At 51.9% G+C, this 16,495-nt stretch overlaps 6 protein-coding genes across 6 annotated transcripts; 3 read left to right on the top strand and 3 right to left on the bottom strand.

Moving 5' to 3' along the window:
• Positions 1–80: 80 nt before the first annotated feature.
• MGL_3783 (uncharacterized protein) lies at positions 81–1,244 on the bottom strand (the record flags this gene model as incomplete). Its single annotated transcript, XM_001728943.1, has 1 exon — positions 81–1,244. One exon carries the CDS (start codon positions 1,242–1,244, stop codon positions 81–83), a length of 1,164 nt encoding a protein of 387 aa, XP_001728995.1.
• Positions 1,245–4,753: 3,509 nt separating this feature from the next.
• On the bottom strand, positions 4,754–6,610 carry MGL_3782 (uncharacterized protein; the record flags this gene model as incomplete). Its single annotated transcript, XM_001728942.1, has 1 exon — positions 4,754–6,610. The coding sequence occupies one exon, from the start codon at positions 6,608–6,610 to the stop codon at positions 4,754–4,756; it is 1,857 nt and encodes a 618-aa protein (XP_001728994.1).
• Positions 6,611–7,546: 936 nt separating this feature from the next.
• Positions 7,547–8,089, top strand: MGL_3781 (uncharacterized protein; the record flags this gene model as incomplete). The annotated part of the gene is made up of 1 exon (XM_001728941.1): positions 7,547–8,089. The coding sequence occupies one exon, from the start codon at positions 7,547–7,549 to the stop codon at positions 8,087–8,089; it is 543 nt and encodes a 180-aa protein (XP_001728993.1).
• A 526-nt stretch (positions 8,090–8,615) lies between these two features.
• MGL_3780 (uncharacterized protein) lies at positions 8,616–11,777 on the bottom strand (the record flags this gene model as incomplete). The annotated part of the gene is made up of 1 exon (XM_001728940.1): positions 8,616–11,777. One exon carries the CDS (start codon positions 11,775–11,777, stop codon positions 8,616–8,618), a length of 3,162 nt encoding a protein of 1,053 aa, XP_001728992.1.
• A 1,150-nt stretch (positions 11,778–12,927) lies between these two features.
• On the top strand, positions 12,928–13,221 carry MGL_3779 (uncharacterized protein; the record flags this gene model as incomplete). The annotated part of the gene is made up of 1 exon (XM_001728939.1): positions 12,928–13,221. The coding sequence occupies one exon, from the start codon at positions 12,928–12,930 to the stop codon at positions 13,219–13,221; it is 294 nt and encodes a 97-aa protein (XP_001728991.1).
• Positions 13,222–13,453: 232 nt separating this feature from the next.
• Positions 13,454–16,411, top strand: MGL_3778 (uncharacterized protein; the record flags this gene model as incomplete). The annotated part of the gene is made up of 1 exon (XM_001728938.1): positions 13,454–16,411. One exon carries the CDS (start codon positions 13,454–13,456, stop codon positions 16,409–16,411), a length of 2,958 nt encoding a protein of 985 aa, XP_001728990.1.
• Positions 16,412–16,495: the final 84 nt, after the last annotated feature.

Genomic DNA, 16,495 nt, shown 5'->3' with positions numbered 1-16,495 from the left:
GCCTTCTTCGTGCCTTTGTTTAACAGTGAAACAAGATGACCAACACTATAAAAGGAGTGAAAACGATTCAAAGTTCGAAACTACACAAGTGGTTCTACTCTTCTAAGGCGGTCTCGCTCCATTTCCGCCTTATTGCAACGCTCCTTCCACTGTTGCACTTGTGATTCTAGCTCTTCAATCGTCTCATACAAACGCTTTAGCTCTTCAGCCTTACGATGGCGACTTCGGCGGGCTGCGATCGTGTTGCTGAGTCTCTTCATCGATCGCGCGTCCATTTCTGGCCTTGGACTCGACCCATCCGAAATGAGAGGTGGTTCAGCTGGTGACACCGATGATTGCTCCTTTGAATCTCGACGCGACGTAGCAGACTCGGTGTGATAGGTTCTTGGTTGGACAGGTGCATTAAGAGGCAAGAGCTCGTGAGCATCACGTCGTCGTCTGTGTGTGCCCCTGAACGACTTGACCGCGTCAGCAAGATCAGCACTTGCAGGCACTAGTGTTGTTGCTGAAGAACGTGATGTTATTCCCTCTGTTCCAGCGATCTCTGGTATTGGTGACTTATTAGCCGTTTGGGTTAGAGACGCTGGAGGGTGTGTGTTAGGAGAAAAGACCTTGCTCAAAGCCGATGTCGACGTTGGCTCTGGCGAGAGGAATGGTGATGCATCACAGACTGATGAATTGAGTGAATCAAGCAGGTTTAAAACAGAAGCTGACTCATCACCTGTGACGAGACTGGTTTGGAGAGAGGAAGGGACTTGACGGCGCGACTGCTGCTCATCGTCATCCGGAAAAAGAGTAAAGTCTTGCTTAATTATAGAATCAGGGAGACAGCAAGGCTCATTTAGACGTGCGCGCTTGCTATTGGGTTCGGACAATGCGTCGCTGTCGGGCCAGTGACAAAATGCGTCGGTAGTGGGCAATACAACGGCATCAACCGGTGCGAACAATCTTGATCCCACAGCATCTTTAGGCGTTGCCAATGGTGATAATGAAGAATCTGAAGGGATCTCACTTTGATAAAGTGATGTGCCAAGCGTGCTGGTAGAATCAAAGTCCATAGATAGCAAGGAGTCTGCAAGGTTGGGTGAAGTATCACTCCATTCTGATTGCAGAGACTCGCTAGGGGCAGAAAACAGAGGTAGAGTTGAGGAAAGGTGGTCCATCAGAGCCTCAGAGGCAGTTTGCGTTTGGACAGGTCCGGTCACCCTGTGGACGTCGTCTGGCGCGGGAAGCGTCGATCCCATGCCTGGATTCTTGCTGGCAATGTTCACGTTCGTTTAAGCTTCTAAATCAAGTTACAAGTAATTCATACGCTCCAGAGAATGGCTCTGAAGCAGCTAAGCGGATTTCAGGGTACATCATGAGAAAAGATGAGCAGCTGCATATGCATACTGTCTGTTTAGTTCGACCGAATAGCACAAGGTACTAAGAAGTCTAAGACAAGCGCTGTGAAACAACACAGAAATTCTGAAGAAGGATTAATTTAGTTCATCGTGATAAAAATTCTGTGTTGCTGTGGTCGAAGTTGAGAAGTACTTTGATGCTACCTGCTTGACCCAGACGTTATTTATTTCTTACTAGTTTTGCAGACAAATCCTGGTCAACTCTGCACGTTTGGGTCGGAAAGCTAAAATTTGACCAAACGTAGGTGGAGACATGCATAAAGTATTGCACGCGCGTGCCATGTGATTCGCTTAGCGTATCCAAAAATGAGTCATACGCAAAGTAGTCCCGCATGTAAAACGAGTCATATGTGCATCAACGAATCACTTTGTTCGCGATGTAGAAATGCAGGCCCGGGTTGCTACTTTATGGAAATAAATCGCCAACATTGCAGATTGAGATCATCGTTGGAATGCTGTCTTGCATCGGTGCAACGAGGCGTTTGTACGTCATGTGGCCGTAGCCTTAACAAAATAGGGAGAGCGTCAAAGTGGTGGACTGTACAGGAATTCATATCGTTGCCAATGTGAATACCAGCAGATATGTCGATGTCATCGTTGAAATTGTCGACGTTGTCCTTCTCCGCCGTCTCTTCGTCAGACGGCACAAATCAGTCAGGTACTCGACGAGATCGTGCATTAGAGTAGTTCTTGTAGTTTCGGTTTAGCCGTTCTAGGACATTTCGTCAGATGCATGTTTGTGGACATATCAGGCTACTGATTCGCATGGCTCGATAAGTGGGTTGGATCTTTTTTTTTTGCTACACGAGAACGCTTTCCACGTTGATAGATACATTTCTGAAAGCCAGGCTCATTGACGATGAGGGCCACAAGTCTGGAATACGAATCTAGTATGATCTGGTTTCGACAGCCGCCCAACATCGTTGACGACACATGAGATTAGTACTTCTGTGCACCCATGGTGATAATCGACATTCTTTCTACAACCAGTTGGTCGTCCGTCTTTGTTGTGCAATGGCCGGTCGGTCGTTTGATGTGGTATGTTGATTTGTGCATACACTCCGCCCATTGCAAAAGTGGGCCTGCATAGCTAGCAAAATGACTGCTACAAGAGCTAAGGGTGCCGCGATGTACAGAGCTAATGCCCTTGGCACCATAGATTGTCTGTATCATCCAAAGAGCATGGATATTCATAAACTTCACATGATGAACATCGGCACTAAACAACAAATGACATGAGTCAGAATCGAACGTCACATAGCTCAATTCCACACAGCGCCGAGTGACTCGATGATACACTGCGTTTCGAAATGGCTTATGTGAATCTGGGCTTCCTCTACATCCAGGACCTTATCTGGCGGTACCTTCTCATTGCGATCAGACCAGCGCAACCGACATAAGAAAATATGAATAGTCATGAGAGTAGATTCAGTGCTGAAAGACCCATCTCTGCTTCTGGAGACACTAGTGTGCCAGCAAGAATCATAGTATCACGATCGAATGACGAAAAGCATTCAGCTCAAGATGCGTGAAAGATGCCCTTGTTTAATTTGATGAAAGTGAAATAATATTAATAGTTGCTGTGCATTTTGCGAAGCATCCAGCAACGGAATACTATACAACGACTTGATAATGTGATGAACAATGACCCTATCCTTCTTTCAAAGCAAGACTTGGCCAACTTGTACGTCAGTAAAAAAAAAAAGGTTGTCTTTTGACTCGTTACAAGCCGAATGGACTTAACACAATGCGCGCGATCGACCCAGCAAGCGAATGATGCACACATACAAAAAGAGTGTCATTTAGTGAGCTTCGAGTCCATACAATCACGCTCTGAGCAGACGCGGCAAGAAGTCAAAGGTAGAATGAAGTCGATTTGGCACTGCAAACAGGGTCGGTGTGATGTGACTGAAGTGTGACTTCAGACGGCTTTCGAACGTCGCAGATCACGACAAGCATCATTGTGATCGCCTCCGGCCAACATATGATAAGATCATGACAAGCGAGCTGCCGATTCATTGTGCGGAGGTCTCCGCAGAATGTGTTTCGCACATTTTAGAACCATTAAAGAGTCTGAATGAGGGGGCACAGTAGACATGCCCAGATACCGTGGATGCCGCAAACCTTGACGTGCAGATTGCCTGCATGAGCAAAAGGCGAAACCCGCATCGGGGAAGCATGGCCGACACTGTGATCCGGGGATAGATTGCTTTAAGCTAACTCACCCTCGATTCCCTGTGAGTGGCAGTCCAATGCGTGCGTGTGCAAAGTTTTTTTTTTTTTTTGTTTTGGTAGTGGTAGGAAAAGGCAAGTGATGAGAGGCCTGGGTTTTAGCGGATGTTGGAGTCAAGATACAAACTCGTCGCGGAGAACGCAGATGGCCTCGCTGGCCAGCTTCGCCTCTAGCTGCGGCAAATGATATTGTCGACACAGAAAGTATTGCAAGGGGGTAGTTGAAATAATGGGTTCATCACTCTTGCATAAGCTGTCGTCAATCGAAGAGGCACAGCTGTAATAGACATAATACATGATTTGGCACAACGGCACAGACTAATTTTCGTAAAGCCTCACCGGTATCGATTTCCCAGATCCAGAGCTCAAGAACAAGCATAGCAGTACATTCCAGTTCAACATATTTCTGATACGAGGTCCTGTGCCAAATTATACTGATTTTGGTCGCCCTAGGATTCGAGTAATTAACAAACAAGTTCCATCCGTGGTACGTCATAAAACCATTGAATGCAAAATGATCGGGATGCATCTCCTTTTAATTCATCAGTAAAGCTATCATTTACTCCGGCAAATCTGAGGGTATTTCATTGTCTTGTATGAAGCTATGCTACTTGTTGGGACGAGAGAATGCATGCATGTTTTATTCTCATGCCACCGGTATGGTTCCGTGGCGCTTCCGTTGGCCTTAGGTTCTTTTAAAAGGTCCAACATGTCCCACTCAAGAGCACTCTTACTGGTTTTCAAGGAATGTGCCTTTGGCGCCATATACGCAATGACACTGGAGAAAACGTGCAATACGCGCGTGCGTCATTGGCCGTGTGACTTAAGATGATGGAATCAGAGGCGGTGGTTGTCCACCCAATACGTTCTTTCCAGTAGAACCAACTTGTGGGGCTGGAAATTTTCTCCACCCTTTGTTCTAATGTAGCCAAGGCTGACCTCCCTAAACGCCTGCGATGGAACATGCAGTTGGCAACACTTCAAAGCGCTCTTTACCATAACGAAGAGCATGACCATGCACATACAAACAGCATTTCGATAGCCCACCTTGACTTAGAGCCGATATCTAGCGAGAAAAAATTACCGACAGACTGATACGTTCGAACCGTCGTATATATCTATGACGAATTGGCATCTGGTGGCGGCGGTGGTGGCGCATCGTCTGTCTGGTGCGGGCTGTGAGAAGTCGCTGGGGCATTCGTCGTTGTCGCAGGCGGCACACCATTCGTTCCACTGGCAGTAGACGCACCACCTCCAAGCCGTGGGCTCGACATACGCGGCATGTCACGCGCACACGAGAATGCAGAGAGGTACGGCGAAATATTTGAGCTAAGTGCCGTGTTGGAGAATGGCGAGAGAGGACCTGACGACGCCACTGAGAAACGTGCCAGTTCTTTGTTGTGAGGATACACATTACCAGGAGCACCAGCCTGCGACCCCGCTGCTGGTGCCCCCGTTGTATTGCCTTCAGCATAATGTGTGCTTGGCACTGCCCCATACGCGCCAGCATTCGCACCACTGCCATTGACATTGACACTACCGGCACTTCCTGCATGCTCGGCGCCATTATGCTGCGGCGCGTAAAAAGCATTCGAGACATTAGGGCCAGCCGTCGATGTGCCAGGACCGCCAGCGCCTGTAGGGGCATGCGATGTGTTGTACATACCGGAGCCACGCGATGACAGCTCCGGATGTATAGCCGGCGCGCCAGTTACATACGATGGTGGCGGTGGTGGAGCTGCATTCGTCGCACGTGGTGGACCCGAAGCCGCACCATGCGGAGCATACATCTTTGACTCATGCATTCGCACGGGCATTCCACTAGCATGTGCCGCGGCAGATGACGGTGCTGGTAGTGGCGGTGGCGGTGCTTGCGCGTAGTGCACATTCGCGCTGCGATTCGGACCATACTCGCTATCCATATGTTGTGTATGAGTTGCGAATGAGGCGGGAGCATTCACATACGAATACGATTCGTCAACATGATGGTCTGGCGCACCAGTTTCGAGCGGCGGTGGCGGCTGCATCGATGGATCAACGGCGGAAGTGGCGACACCGGTAGCGGCAGTTGCACCTGACAAGGCAGGGTCGACAGATAAATCACCCATAGGATGGCGGTCTGAGCGCGGCGCTGCCACTCCTGCACCTGGGCCGGCTTGTCCACGCGTTGAAGTAGCAGCTGCGGAACGATTGCGCGTCGAGCGGGACCCATTCCCACGCTGTGCACGCTCCGCCTTAGGGCGTGCATCAGAAGGGGATGATGTCTGCACCTCACCGCTCAATACAACACGACACTTTGTTTTGTGGCGTGCCAAAACGTCGCTACGCGAAAACGATTTGCCGCACGGGCACGAGAATGGTCGGATATCAGCATGCCGTCGTTCATGCCGCCGCAAGTACTCGAGACGCGAGTACGATGTATTGCAAGTGGGACAAAGGAACGGTGGCCCATGTTGAGGCGCAGCTGATGGCGGGGGAGCCGCTGTTCCTGCCCCTGGTGCCGGACCTGCTGTTACTGCTGCTCCTGCTGCTGGTTGTGGCGGAGTTGGAGTTGGGGGCATATGAGCCGCATTTGGCACGCCAGTCGCAGCTGCATTAGCATCTACATGCGACGACGACGGAACAGACACGTATATGTGATTGTTGTTCACTGTGTCCCCAACGGAGGACGAAAATGTCGCGAGTGCTTCGGCCGCAGCCGCATGAGGACCGCCGGACACATTGCCGAGAAAGTCGATCGTATTGTATTGGCCCATCGAAGATGTCGAAGAAGTCGTCGGCTGAGCCGACTGAGCCGGCTGGGCTGATGTTGTCGCTGATGTTGTCGCAGGCAACTTGCCAGGGTAAGAATTCGCGTCATGTTTATGTGCCTTTGCGGGCGGTCCGTCATCTTCCGGGCCATGGGGTGGCGGGTGGTGTTCTTCAGACTTGGCACGAGTCTCTTGATAGCTTGGTGGTGGACTTCCGCTGTCCATGAAGACGAAACTTTTGGGTAGATAGGACGCAAAGGGCAGTTAAAAACGTGCTTGGCGTGAATGTGGGCGTAGTAGAAAGAATAGGTGAACTTCTGTAACAGTGGTCTTTGCCACAAACACACCCAACAAGGCTTAACAGGCACGCAAGCTCCTCAGCAAAACACGTACGAAGCCTCGTTTGTACTGAACGGCGTGGTGATGGTGGTGGAGGTGGAGGATCCACTTGCCAGGCGTAGTGGTATGGGTCAACGTTGACGTTGCTGCTACGCGTAAGCTATCAGCACGAACGGCACGATCCGTTGTGTGATGGTTGCTGAAGAAAAGGATGTCTTTAGTATCAGAACACGTGCTCTATGCAGTGATCTCGTACTTCCAGGAATCGTGAGCTCAGGGATCTAGCACACTAGGGCCTAGAAAGAAATAGAATGAGATTTATGATGCCTGGAAAGACCCGAACAGTGGAATGGATCCCACAGGGTTGCGTGGAGGTATATATCTAGGAAGTGGATGGGGTGGGACTTGCTGGACGAGAGGACGCATGATTCTTTTTTTTTCCTCGATAGCCCTGGTTCCTCCGGGACCCGGGTTCCGTGCAAGGGCGACAACTATTCGTCGGCAGCGGCGGCGGGGCGCATGCCTTTGTCATCGGGCGCGTTCGGCCGAAGCGATTAGGTCACGCGTACTCATGGCAAAATGGATGGTATGGCTGCCGCACACGGTGCGCTGTGATTGGTGCATAGCCCGTTGCTGATATAACAACATGAAATCCACGAACACACTGAGAGACGCGAAAATGGATGTGTAGATGTGCCCTCCACATCCACCCATCACTCTCCCAACCTTGTCTCTCTAGCTTGGTGATTTGTCATTTGTCGTTCCCCTAGCTCGTGTCAGGGCATACCAACTTTGAGCAAACCTCCACTACCATCCAGATCCATGACATGGGAGGTTCAGTCCAGGCGTGCGCGTCAGACGCAGTCAAAGTTGGACGCAAAGCTTACCACGTACTCGCAATATGTTTCTGAACTTGCTCGTGGGATACAGCCTGTGGTGCCGTCGTCCGTGTCGGCAGCCCCCACATTTAGTACACCCGATCATGCTGTCGCTGTAGATATAAACGGTGGTAGCTCGGCGCCGAAGGATCATACAGCGATGGAGACCGACATCCAAAGCCTGCTTGTACAGTATTCAGAAGAAATTGACGAGCTTTCCTCTTCATTAAATGACCCACTTCTCCCACCTAACACTACACAACTGCACTTAGTCCAACGTCACCGTGAACTGCTCGTTGAGTTTGAGCGTGAGTTCTTCCGGTCCAAAACGCACGTGCGCCAAACACTTGATCGGCAGCAACTATTGGGACATGTGAAACAAGACATCAGGTATGTGTCAAAAGTTAGATGCTGCTTCATTGTGCGCTTACACACACACGTAGCGACTACCGGACCCAGCATGCGTCAGAAATCCAGTCATTTTTAGATGAACGAACGCACCTAGAACGGTCGCACCACATGTTGGACGAGACTCTAGAGTATGTGCTACGTGTACTTTTGATCGACAGTACTAACGCATCCTTGTTGTTGTTGATTTTTTGCTGATCCTTTCAATTTCTCGCCCACGTAGTCAAGCTTACGCGACACAGTCAGAATTCCGTGCACAACGCGAGCAACTGTCGGGAACGTTGACACGTCTCACACATGTCGTGGCCCAAATGCCTGGGCTCAACAGTATCATGACACTCATTTCTCGGCGCCGTCGTCGCGACACAATTATACTCGCCATTATTATCGGGGTATGCGTAGTGGTTCTACTACTAGTGGGAGTGCGGCGCTAGATTCTGTAATACTAAGTCTACCACTTCTACTACCACTTTTCCGACTCCATGATGGCTCGAGTTTATGTGCATCACTGCGCATAGAAGACAAGAAAAATAGCCCGCTTGCCTATGCGTTATGTATGCATGCACACATGTATGTCATCGTCAAAACAGAAGCTCATGAAAGAGTCAGAGTTCTTCGTCCTCCTCTACAATTTGCGACGGCTTCAACATGCCCGGAATCTTGGCAGCATTCTCACGTTCCTCGGCAATACGTCGCTGCTGCTCAGCCTCCTTGTCTTCGAGGAACAGGTCGGAATTATCTGAGCCGCCAGCCACTTCACGTGATGTAATCAAAAAGTCGCGCAAATGTACCTTGTACTGTGCAAGGTCCGATGAGAGCGAACAGAGGCCGTTTACAAACTGCTCAATGTACTGTGGCTGCACATGCGGGAATGCTGTGCGCAGCAGGTTCGCCGTGTACTGACGGATGAAAAGGCGATTGTTCATGTTCGGATCAGGGATCTGTGCGGGGTCCCAAAGCGGCACAATGACCTTGTCCGTCTCGATGAGCTCATAGATCCGTGCAAGGAGCAAGCACTGTGTCTTGAAGCCACTCTTGTGGTCCGAGTCTGTCAGTACATAGAAAATGTCTTGTAGTATGTTCAACAGGTATTGCTGGAAAAATGCGCCTGCAATCGCAGGATCCGTGTTCGCAATGTTGTTGAGCAGCTCCAGACAGATGTTCAGACCCGTGTCAGCAATATCGCGCATTGTGTGCTTGATGGCCCAAATAATCGAGTCTATCGTAAGCTTGAACTTGGGCGGCGGCAGCTCTAGCAGTGCGGAGAAACAATGCAAGTTGATCGCTCGCAACAGCTTGAAGAAGCCCACACGATGTTCAGGGAACTCGGCAAAGTCTTGGTTAATCATATTCAATGTCGGCTCAAATACAGCATCAAGAATAGGTGCAATCTTGTCCGTAAGCAGTGCGCCTAGGCGCGTCGTAATGGTGGCCATGACATTCAGCACTTCGGCATCGCGTGCCGCAGGAATATTGTTATGGTAGTCGCCCAGGATAGCATCGAGCAGAGACGGGATCAAATTGGCATTCACCGACTCTAAATCATCTGCCCGCCGGATGTACGTGTCAAAGAGACGCAGAATGTCTTTCTTGATCGCCCGTAGGCCGCGTACCATAGGCGTCTTGGTCGCGATGAGACCCTCTGCTTCCACCTTGGCACTAATGATTCCGCTCACACTCCGGTACAGCGCGAGCATATCGAGGTACATACGCGCGATTTGCGGTAAGAAGAACGGACCAATCGATGAGCATGCTGAGACATTCGTCTTGAGCACATTCGAGAGCACCTTGATGTTCTCGGGGTTGCTAAGCACATCCACATTGCTGTGTGCCTGCTTCATCAGATTGTCCCAAGCATTGCTGGGCAGCTCCATGAGCTTTGCGACGAGGCGCTCCTGCGTCGCGCGGTGCGGTTGCGCTGCAATCATGTAGCCAACAGCTTCGTAGAACGTATGCACCTGCTGCGGCGACAGGTCGACGGTGATCTGGAGGAGATTCCGCAAGATTTCGTCGATGAATGGTTCCTGCTCGCCAGCCTGCTGCATCACAAAGTGTCGCCGGCACTTTTGTGCGATCTTCGAGAATGTATCGCACGCCATGTCCTGCACACCTTCATGCGTTTCATGCATGAACTCGAAGTTTTTGTTCACGACCGTCTTCAGGAATTTCCAGTGTGCCTTGAGGAATCGTGGGTATTGACCGACAATGTACATGATATTTGACGCGACCACAGCCTTGTTGTCCTTGCCGCGCTTCATTTCACACAGGCCAAGCAGATCCTTGATCACTGTCACAAGGAAGCGCTTCTCCGTTTCTTCGTTCATGGCACCTGAAATGGAGCCGATTGCCCAGCACAAAGTGTTGAGGTTTGCCCAGGACCACTCTGAGCCGTCAACCTGCTTTGCAAGCTTTTCCGTCATGATATTCTCCGTGTCTAGTACATCCAGGTGCGTCAAATATACAAGCACCTCACGCATGGCCTTGTATAGGACGATTGTATCGGATTCCTTGAGGAACTCACGCACAATCTCACCCTCGTCATTTTCAACAACCAAGACCTCTTCCGGCTTCACCATACGTTCAATCATCACAAGGCGGAGGTTTGAGAGGATTTTGGTGTAAAAAGCCTTGCGGCCGGTCGCGTTGCGCTGCACGACCTGAGGGCCACCCAGGTTCAAGCCCCACACTGAAGCAGCATCATTCATTGGGAACTGCTGGTACTCTTCGTACAACTCGCTCACAAGCTTTGACCAGTACTCAAGACAGATTTTGAACACTTCGCGCTCTGGTACCTGCGACACTTTGATCAGGTAGAGGTGAGCATTGAGCAGAACTTCTTGGTTCTCAGCATTCTCCAGTAAACGGACGTGCGAGATCAGAAAGTTGCTAAGAAAGAGTGCAAGATTTAGCACGAGCTCTTGGTCCTCGTCAGTCGATGTCTCGTACACGCCGGCAATGTCCGTCGACGGTGGGATCATGCGGTTGACCGATGTCATGACGAGATTGAACAGAATAACAAACTTGGGATCATATTCGGGGCCCACATTGAGGTTCACAATTTCCGACAGACACTTGAGTGTCACATTGCGGAAATCAGGCACCTCAAGGAACCGAGCAATGAGACTGTCGACGACGTTTGTCTCAAAGATAAAGCCCAGCGGAATCCAGTTTAGGAATCGCAGCATCGTCTCGAGTGTGGCCTTGATTAGCGAGGGCTTCGTTGCCTTTTCAAGCACCTCTGTGCACAACTGGAACACCTCGCCAAACTCGCCACAAAACTGGTTCTTTAGATTCCGAGCCTTGGCCTGGGTCATTTGCTCTGCAGAGAAGTCAAATACCTCCTCTGACAAGAGACGGAGAATGGCCATGTTATTTTCGCAAATCGACAAGGAACCGCGCGACGACGACACGATCTCGGGGATGAAGTTCGGCCAGTTGTGCGGCCATTCCTGCTTGAGAATCTGGATGAGTGTCGTATCAAGTTTTCCCAGCAACGTGCGTTCCCGGCGAAGATTCTCTTCTTCCGAAGACATGCCGACGATCATCTCGACAATAAAGTTCCGGATACCCTGCTGCTGATCGAGTGGAAGCACCTTCCATCGCGTTGCAATCAGCTTGTCAAGGATCTGCAGAGCAATGTATTTTGTCTGAGAATGGCTGCTTTGCTGCAGAATCACAGGCACTCGCTGCCAAGCATCTGGGTGTTCTTGAAACTGTGCAAGCACTTGCTGAGCCATGCGCTGCTCAGCGCCCGCGCTCGTGTACATGGCTACCACAATGTTATCCAGGAGGACCAAGTCCAAATCCTGGCTAAAGTCCAGAATCGACTGCTTGTTAGCCCTGCCAATGCTTTTCAGACCTACTCGCGGGCGTTGTAGCGGCCAGTCTAGCGGCCGGTGCCGCCACCGCTGCGGAATGTGGCGTACATACCTCCATAGATGCCATGGTTTGGACAGACCGTACGCGCCCTGATAAACGTAGTCCTTCTTAGTGGGATTCCAAATGCAGCAACGGGTCTCTTGTCGCTTGTGGTCAGGTGCACTCCTACAACAGACTACGAATCCTAGTCCCACCTGGTGCCTGGTTGACTGAGTTTCGTAGTGTGCTGACACGTCGCGTTTGTGCGTGCGGCCTTAGGCTCGAACCCGAGCGCGAGTGTCACGTGCACTTGACTGCCGCCCCTGGTGGCTCGAAGCGCCAACGATTTGTTGTGTTGCGACGGGCCCAGCCGTAACTCACTTGTCACGTCTCAGGAACTGGTACGGCGGCACGGCTTAATTCCTTGGCTGTGTTCCTTGCGCGCAGTCTGAAGTGAGGATTCAACCCAGCAAATTTTTCTTAAATCCTCAATCAGCCCTATCTTTGCTTGTCTCACTCAGGCCGTGGGATTAATTCCAAACGGTTCACCCTTCCCAGTCTCCCCCCGCGGCACGTGCGCCGCGGGGCGTGTTCTGCCGCGTTCATCTGGTCCAAAACCAAGAGTGTCCGTCCGGTCTTGAAGCGGAGTGACGACGACGAACTCGGAAACAACTCTCTCACCGTCAGCCTCTTGCGTTTCCACGCACCCTCTCCCTTTCTCTCTCTTTGCTCTCTCTCAATTTCTTTCTCTCTCCAAGTGGGCACATTTGTGCCCTGCGTGTTGACTGACTGGAAATGAAGGTACGTGTGCCATAGACACACTAACAAGCTGCAGTTTGGCAAGCAAATTCTGAGCCAGCAGATCTCAGGATGGGGCTCGTATTACTTGGACTACAAATTTCTGAAGAAGGTGCGTGTTTGTGCACAAATTCTGGGCTCTTGTTAACAAGATGATAGATTATCAATTCACTTGAGAAGGGTCGTCTGTCTGATGCCGCGCTCTTTGCAACGAGTGTGCGGCCTGAGGAAAGCTCGTCGGACACGCAGCCCTTGCTGCCGATGGATTCGCCTGGATCGGAGCTACAAGTACACAAGGCTGCTTTCTTCTTCCGTTTGGAGCGTGAGCTGGAGAAAATTAATGCTTTCTATCTGCAGAAAGAGTCGGAACTCCGGTCACGTCTTACTACTCTGATCACGAAGAAGCGCCATCTCGTAGCCCTAGCGAGTCGTCATGTCGGCGGGCCAGCTAGGGCGATGCGCCTGAATCGCGACACACCATCCCTTGTCGCCCTTCTCGAAGGATTCCGATATTTTGAAAAAGACCTGTCGAAGCTCCAGGTACGACGCACATGATTACCATGTGTCTCTCGAGAGCGCGCGCTGTACTGACACAAACACAGCAATTTATTGAAATTAATGCGACCGGCTTTCGAAAGATCCTTAAAAAATGGGACAAACGCTTCAAGTCGCAAACGAAAGAGCTGTACCTGGCTCGACAAGTGGAAGTCCAACGTACGTACATCTCTACGCCAGCGAGGTTCTGGCTTTCACTAACGTTTACCCAGCGTGCTTTAATCGCGAGTTTATGACAGAGATGAGCGATATTGCATCGGCGAGCATTCTACAGCTCGAGAGTCTCGCTGAAGGACATGAGCTACCAACAACACACTTTAAGAACGAGATGGCTCTTCTGCGGGGAGCTCTCTCGTACGCTGCGACGAACCTACCAGGTGGTGTGTTGCTCCCGGAAGAAGACCCTGTGGATGGCTTGGAATTTGCGTCTGAGCGACCGTTGGATTTCGACGCCGAGCAATATTCCGAGACTAAGCAGAACAATGTGATCGCCGAGCTCGAGGGCCAATTGGCAAATGCTGTACACGAGGCGCATATGGACGATGCAAAGCGTCTTCTTGAACAGATTCGGAAGCATGCCACAGACAGTCTGAACCAGTCGCTCGCGAGCAACATGGAACAGGGGCATGTCAAACATGATGCATCGCGGGATGTGTCCGGTGCTGTTGAGGGCAAGGGGAATGGCGGAGGCGGAGGCGACGGCGACGGCGACGGCGATGGCGACGGTAAGAGCACGGGTGCAGGCGCGGGCGCCTCTGCTTCTACGACCGAGCAGGACACACGCGAAGCGTTGGAAGCGCCGATTCGCTCCAGTGTATCGCATCAGCTTTGGCGTGCGCTGTTGACGTCGTCGAAGGACGCGGTCTGTGCCGCCATCGCTGCTGATTTACCCGACTATTCTTTTGTCGACGACATCAATGCCCGGACGGCACTTCACTTTAGCACATGTGCTGGGCAGCTTGAGCTGTGCAAAGCGTGTGTTGAACATGGCGTGGACCCGCGTGCGAGCGACGTGTACGGCCGTGAAGCGCTCGCGTACGCGGCCATCTTTGGCTTCGAAGACATAGCCAAGTACCTGCTGTCGCTGCCCGAGTCACGCGACACGCACGACCATGTCGTGGAGCATGTGGACTTGGATGGTTTTTCGCCACTGCTGCATGCTATTGTTCGTGGGCGCACGGGCATCGTGCGCATCCTGCTCGACTTTTGCGCGCTGACGGGCAGAGCTATGCAGGGCAAGATGGAGAATAGTGACCTGTCGCCCTTGGCTACTGCCGCACAGTGTGGTCTCGTGGACATTACGCGCCTTCTGCTCGAGCATGGTGCGAAGGTGGAGGTGAACACGGAGGGATTGCTTCCACAGACACTTGCTGCGCGTGCAGGCCACACAGAGTGCTTGCGTTTGCTGCTTGATGCCAAGGTGGATGTGAATGCTGTTGAAAAGGGCACCTTGTGCACACCACTGTTCTACGCAGCGGAGTTTGGACATGCGGCGTGTGTCGAGATGCTACTCGCGGCCGGTGCCTCCATTGACCATGTGGACGAGAAGGGACGCCACGCGGTGTTTTATGCGGCATGGCACGGCTGGCGTGAATGCACTCGTATGCTGCTGGCTGCCCACGCCACAGCCGCAGCCAAAGGAGCGGCGCAACAACAACGTGCTGACGCTGGTGTACAGCCTATGGCGCCTGCCTCAACTATCCGGATCTCGGAATCGCATGCAGACATGGACACCGACTTGGACGCTGAAGGCGATGGTATTCCATCCCTGCACTTACCGCCGCCGATCATTCCTTTCCGCACATACGGACACAATTACCTCGACAAGCACTCGCTCCTGTGTCTTAGTCTCTCGAAGCATTCGATCGAGCTGCATCGGCAGTCTGTAAGCGACCGACCAGACATGTTCCCGGGTCTAGCGACGTCATTTAAGCTCGTACTCACGCCGCGCAATACGAACGCGGGTGCACAGGCTGGCATTCCTCACACAATCATCTTCCCAATGGCCGAGGAGCGCGAAGAGGCATCGTTCCAAGTCGCGGACCTCGAGCACTTTTATCTGGAATGTGAGATCTTCCCGACATTCGGCTCAGCACGCATCGCCAAAACGGTGCTGCTGCCAGAGCTGCTGAATGGTCTTGAGAGCCGCTCTCACGTCCAACTGCCACTCTTCGATTGGCACTTGAACCTCATTGGCCATATTCACGTGGTGCTCGAGTGTGTGCGGCCGTACAGCAGCGTGCAGCTCCAGATCGGCGGGCATGTCGAGACATACTGGAAGAGCACCCTCCCGAGCCACAACCAGCCGCTCACCGTGTCGCCGCTGCCGTATCCCAACGGGACGCACGATGCTCAGGATACCGCCTTGTATGTCACGGCATCGTCGCTGTCGGGCGAGTACTTGAACGTGAACGTGCACTTTACCAAGGACCTGGTGCCTGTCGTGTGTGCGAGCCGACGCCTGCCTGTTCCAGTCTGGGCTCCTTTCGTGTCACAGGTGACCGCGACGGAATTTGCCGACATTGCCGAAAAGACGGGACACACATGGCACACGAACGAGTCCGAATCGCTGGCGATGAACGAATGGAGCGCCAAGTTGAGCACGACCCTCGTCTCCCTCGAGACCCTTCTTGTGACTCTGCCCCCGAGCGTAAATGTAGCTCTGCAGATCGTATTCGACGCAGACGCGACAGTCGTGCCGCTCAACGCTTGCATCGATGCCACTCTGCACGTGGTGTATGACGTCGCCCGTCGCGAGAAGCATCGGCGCCGACTCTTTTTCAGCAGCACCATGCCAAGTGCATGTGTGGCACTGAACTGGAAGCAGCCAAACTATGCTGTCTTCTTTATTAACAACGCTACGCTCGATGCGGATGCAGCCGTCTTGTCGCTCCCTGAAGAAGCGGATCCTCGACAGTCCAGCATGGCCGAGGCCGTCCGATTCGCTAAAGGCAATAACCTGCTTGGTGTTATGCTCGATACCTCGATCCTCGAGTGTGTACCGGAGCTTATTACCGCCGTGAAAGCCGCCGGTCTTGTGCTGATTACGCTACGACGCCCCTCGTCCAATGCGTCGGCCACGGATGCCACGTCTTTCAGCGAGCCCGGCTTCCTAGGCCCACCTGCGCTTGCGTGCCATGATGCCATTGATGGCTTCCTTGAAGGCAATGTCATCAAATGCACAAAGTGATGCCGAGCCATGGTTTGTATGAATCATCAATGAGGATCCCTATGTCTTTTACGCACTTTTTAATATAAATAGATAGATAGATAT

This window comes from Malassezia globosa (genome assembly GCF_000181695.2).
Source record: "Malassezia globosa CBS 7966 chromosome Unknown mgl_sf_12.1, whole genome shotgun sequence".
Classification (NCBI taxonomy): Eukaryota; Fungi; Basidiomycota; class Malasseziomycetes; order Malasseziales; family Malasseziaceae; genus Malassezia; species Malassezia globosa.
Note: the sequence above shows the minus strand (reverse complement) of the source record. Positions and strands in the feature narration are given on the sequence as shown.